Source organism: Monopterus albus, unplaced genomic scaffold (assembly GCF_001952655.1).
Source record: "Monopterus albus unplaced genomic scaffold, M_albus_1.0 scaffold100.1, whole genome shotgun sequence".
In the NCBI taxonomy this organism is placed as follows: Eukaryota; Metazoa; Chordata; class Actinopteri; order Synbranchiformes; family Synbranchidae; genus Monopterus; species Monopterus albus.
In genome coordinates, this window is record NW_018127980.1 from 688,408 (window position 1) to 693,927 (window position 5,520).

A 5,520-nucleotide genomic window follows, 5' to 3' on the forward strand; every position below is an offset into this window, starting at 1 on the left:
TGTGTGCCTTTTGCTGCATTGCATTTTTCAGGTAATATGAATGAAATCAAGGTAAAAAGAGATTCTCTGGTTGCAGACAGTGCTGGGGTGTACATATGTATCAGCACTGCACTACTCCCCCCACAACCATCCAAACAGCGAGGTGATTAATAACACCCCCTCCATTACCCTTTGCACACAGATGGGACGTCAGGTTGAAGGTTGATGGAGAACAGCATGGTGCGCGGTGTTACATACAGGCAGATTAGAGTTTGGACATCAGGCTGTGGCCCCTCCACCTTTACCCTGCTGCCTCACACGATTTGTATCCTTCAGGTATCCTTCCACTGCTGCTGATGCCATTTGTCACTGCGGGGCCCAGTTGAAGACTCCTTTAAAAAAACAGAAGGAAGGAGTGCTTTACTCTGGTTCTGAGTGATTTATGAAGTGCTGGTGTGTGCTTACAGTGCTGTGGATTTACAGTGTTTTGCTTGAGGAATATCAAAGTCTCCAAAGTTGTCAGAGCAAAACACACTGAACAGACGTGTCTCACACTTATAAATGTGTATCATTTCACTTTTTTTTAAACTCAAGTTGCCATCTTTATAACAGTCTGAGTGAAAAGAAAAGTTTATAAGCTCAAAGACATCAAAGCTTTACAAATGTTCTGTATAACCCACACTGACAAGTGTTTTGTGTACGAGGCAGTTTTTAATTTATGCACAGTAACACAAGCAAACATGTAAAATGAGTTAATTGCAACTGAACCACTGAATTACCTACTATCTGGTTATATACTCTGAACAGAAATATCTTAACTAGATGAAAGGATTTCATCTTATATTATATGGGTAGCACTCCAGTTGGGCTTCGGAAGGAATTTGCTACACTTCACCTGTACAGCAAATGCCATGAACATCTTGAACAACAGAAATACATAGAAGGAAAAAAAAAAGAATAGCTAACACTATTAAAATTCAAAACCATTTTTTTTTTACAAAAAAAATTTAAAAAGTATGGTGACAAAACCTAAACTTGATGCAGACAGATATAAATACTCCTGATGACTTGCCAGAATTCACATACACTTTCTTTCTTTACAAAAGAAAATGATTAATTCTTTAAACCCTCAAGACAGTGAATAAATGCATTTAGAGAAACTACAGACAGAGGCTTTGAAATTAATTTCCTGTACAAAAAACATATGTACCTTGAAATGCAAAACAAAATTCTGAAAACAACAAAAGGCTTCACGATGATAGTTTAGTCACTGCTATCTGCTAGACCCTGCAAGAGCATGTAATTGAAAACAAAACAAAAACGATATCTACATCCCGATTCAAGGACTGGGGTTGGATATCGATTTAGGTGGGGATTGCTGCAGAAGTTTAAAAGCTGCCTGGAATCACCACAGCCTTTAATATTATGACTTCCAAAACCCGTCCGGAACCAAAGGCCAGTTCCCACAACCTTGGAATGTGATCAACCATGCAAAAGAAACAAAACAGCAGAGAAAACACATCAGATGAAGTCATGCAAAGCGGTTTGTGGTTATTTCCCATCATTACAAATACAGGTCTGTTTTAGAGGCATCACAGGAAAGTTCAAAGGAATCATATGTCCCATAGTCTCTTGGAGTTAAGTTCTCATGTTCCCCTTTTTTGTCCACAATGGGAAATCCAATTGTCCGTTTCACAGCGAGTCAAAGCAAGAGTTGCCCCCAGAAATTAAGCTTTCCAAGTGTACCACAAGGCACCTGAGAGAAAGTGGGCATTTCCCTCTGTTGGCAACACTGTGTGTCTATGATTTCACTACAGATCAGCTGCCACTGAGTCTTACTGTAGATGGTGTCATGAATAGTAATACAAATCACAATGAAAAGAATACAGTCAAAATGGATGATAGGGTTGGTGTTCACACTATGGCATGGACTCTGAACTGCTGGATCAAAGGTTAATAATCATCGTAGGTGTTGAGGTCGGAGAAGTATGCATTGGTATAGGTCTTCCCGGCAAGCTGTGGGTTGAAGTACTTATTTCTTTCCTCCAGAATCAAATTGTTTTTATTGAAGGCCTGCAGATAAACAAAAAAGAAGAGGAGAGGACACATGGATCAAGTATTTATTCAGTCCAGTTGGCAAGGTAAAAGCAAATCCATTTAGCTAAAAATAAATAAAGAAAGAAAAGAATAACACAAGTCAATGGGAGGTCGCTCAGTGAATGAAACATAAATTTTACAGAGCAAGGTCAAAGTATTTGCAAACTGGCTAGGAAAAGCATTGGCTACCAGGGGGCTAAATTATTTTGATGCAAGTCCATATGTCCACCTCTGTCATCTTTAAAAACCCAGCATCAACAGTTTTTATCGCCTTGGATTGTTGGCCCTCTGGGACAATCAACATTAAGCCATAAAAGTTGATCAGAAGGGAGTCACATTTCTGTTAAACACTAAGGAAGAACCATGGGGACATCTTCTTTGTCCCTGTGTGACATGGTAAACATGGAATGAGCTTCTAAGATGGTGCTCAGTAGAACATCAGCAATTTAACAAATGGAAGTGTTCATCTCCGGTCTGTTACAGATTGTGTTGGCTGGGAGTCCCTTGGGGGTAACGTAATTGAACACTTGATGATGCTGTTTTTGCAGTTGATGGATGTTTCTGACTAACACTGATGGGGAACCAGTGCGCTGGATGAAAAGCTCAAATATTTAGCTTCTTTCTCATTATGTGATTTGCACACAAAGGAAATGTAATGAACACTCCTAGAGGACTGGAGACAGTCTCTGCAGGTGACCCCATGGCTGCTTTTAAACAGCTGTGAATATGATGTTTATTAGCAATATCTACTTTGTCTTCTTGTCCAAAACCTTTTTAATTGGATGAAGAATGATTGTAATTGAAGTTTTGGAGCAGTAAAAAAAAAATTGCTTAAAATATAAAGTGGCATTAGCGATAGAGAGGTAACAAATGAGTATAATAAAAGAGCATCACAATGAATTTTCTTACTTATGTAAAACTAGAAGACAAAACAGGAAAGACAAACATGAAAAAACATGCAAATGAAGGCATTTGTTGAAAGAGAAAATACACTGCCTTCTCCCGAGGGGGGATGGGTCATGATGAAGGGATGAAGGAATCTGAGCAGAGAAAGATAAACTAGTCTGTACTCCAACCTGCCACACACAGGAAGTGCCACAGGAAGTGGATAGGCAGGGCACAGTGGGGAAGAGGAAGTAGTAGTAGTAGTTGGGGTCAAAGAGTTGTTGGGGGGGGGGTCAAGAGGCGGGATGTTGTAGAGGTCAGAAGTCAGTAGTTAGTAGAAAATCTCCAGGCCACGCATGGACACCCCCATGTTAGCAGAGAGAGGCTGGTGCATGTCAGGGTCATCCAAGGGCAAGAGTATCGACACGTCTGGCTGCAAGGAGGAGAGGAATGGGCAAGAATCATCCTCAGGCCATAATTTGGTTTACAGGAAGCCTGGAAATTTATCAAACTGAACATAAAACTTCAGCTAAACGGTGACTTAGGATTGTGCTCATAAACGTGATTGCTGGAAATACTCCAGTTGGCCAAGAAACCAGTATGAAGGATATCTATGATACATGCTGCATAATAATAATGACTAATGTGTCATTAACATCAGGATTTGAGCCAAAAACTCTAAAATGTAGAGTCAGATGTTCATTAATCCTTTCTATAAAACTCAAAAGAGGCATAATAGGGTCCTGCACAATTAATGATTGAAAATTCACTGCAACATCTGAACCGTTTAGGCTCAGCGAGTAAGGGGTTGAAGCAGAATGTACTTTTGGAAAATTAGCATTTGTCATGCAGCGCCTTTTGTATTTTCGCATGGACTGTTTATACAGATATTCTATCTACAACTGAAATAACTGAATTATTCTCTGTGCTCCTGACTCTAATTGCATGACAGATGAACACTCCTCACACCTTTATACTGAAATTAAATTACAGTCAGAGATGTTGAGCCAAAAAATTTGTTCTCTCGCAGTTTTACAAAACACTGATATCTGTGAAGTAGGTTTGCAAACAGAGATCCCGGTCGTCATTTAGTTTACAATATATATCAAAGGCCTTTTTAGATGTGCACTCCTTTGCATTATGTGATGACATCTGAATGTGTCAGCATCACTTTTCCTTAAAGTTTTACCAGGTTGGACCTAATAACATTTATGTATCACTTTCAACATGGGACAAGTCTGAACTGTATGTAGTGGCATCATCATGATGTACTGACGTAGGAAGTTGCCTTCTAATCTGTACGCGTCCCTCGTGAGCTCACTAAAAAACACGAGTTTTGAGCAATAACATGAGAAAACCAGTTTCCTTCATGGAACACATGCATGTTAGTTCATTATGTTGGCCTTAAACTGTACATTATATGTCACTTGATATACAGTGCGGCCCAGTCACATGCACATGGCAAATATTGTGTGTGTGCCGTGGTTTTCTCCATCATGGTCATGGGTATGTCTGAATAAAGTCGTTAGGAAATATAATGTAATAACTCATTAATAATTAGAACATCTACTTTGTACAACAGTATTTCCCCACTGTGTGGAAGCTAGTCCTGGATACTACTGTAACAGAAGTTAGGTTAACATTAACTGCTCTGTCCTGCCTATATAAGATCTGAATACACTGTGTCTGAAGCTGTTTTAGGGTGAAAAAAATGCACAGTGTTGAAGTGGTTGAAACACCCTTTAATACAGAGCACCGGGGATCCAGCTGGAGCATCAAATAGCTCTGGACAAGCACTAATCACCAGCTCAGTCTGGCACTTTGTATTAGTGGATAAGAGACTGCGAGAGTAGCTGGATCTCTGTCCCTGGCTCCGCTACATCCGACTATTTGCACTTTAGGATGCAATTATGATACAAAGACCCTGTCTAAACAGGGGAATGCGCAGATGCACAGTCTTTTTGGTCATTATCTCCCCACGCACTGATAAGTAACTGCATTAGTATGTTATGAGAAAGCAGTGTATGACCACTGACAGAGAACAAAGTCACACACTGAGACACACAGCAGAAGGACACAGAGAGAAGATGTATGTACAGCTGCCTATACGTTACCCAGTTAGAGTGTCAGTGCATGACAGGAGGTGGTGTGACAGTGAGAGTCATGCAGTAAGTAAAGCATTTAATCACAACTGACATTAGAGGAAGAGGCAAACTGCTGCTTACTGACTCAGAAAGGGAGTGTGAGATCAGCTGATTAAGTCAAACAGCAAGGAAATGTTACAAAATGCTCCTTTGCCTTTACACATATGGACATCTCTCAAATGTAATTCACAAAGAACTAATAGCAAACCTGTCCACAGACCTTGATGGCTTCCACAGAGTCATATTTGTCTAGTTTGTTGATGTGGTTGGTGATGCTGGTGTTGAGCGGCGCGGCTGAAATTGGGTGGATGACAGTGGCGTCGTGTGACTGCTGCTGGTAGCGCTGGCAGTACGAATAGACCAGCAGGGTAACCAGACAGCCAAGGATGGAGCTGCTGAGCCCCACAGCGATCAT

The 5,520-nt window shown here is 40.5% G+C and overlaps 1 protein-coding gene across 1 annotated transcript in view; it reads right to left on the reverse strand.

Annotated features, from left to right (window-relative positions):
- Positions 1-689: 689 nt before the first annotated feature.
- The window catches only part of sema5a (sema domain, seven thrombospondin repeats (type 1 and type 1-like), transmembrane domain (TM) and short cytoplasmic domain, (semaphorin) 5A), a 119,487-nt gene continuing 114,656 nt past the window's right edge, over positions 690-5,520 (reverse strand). The window contains exons 21-22 of the mRNA XM_020609637.1: positions 5,326-5,520; positions 690-2,052 (exon numbers count right to left, since the gene is read on the reverse strand). The exon at positions 5,326-5,520 is cut by the window's right edge and continues 3 nt beyond it. Coding sequence (XP_020465293.1) covers positions 1,933-2,052; positions 5,326-5,520 — 315 coding nt within the window. The 3' untranslated portion in view covers positions 690-1,932. The remainder of the gene's footprint in view (positions 2,053-5,325) is intronic.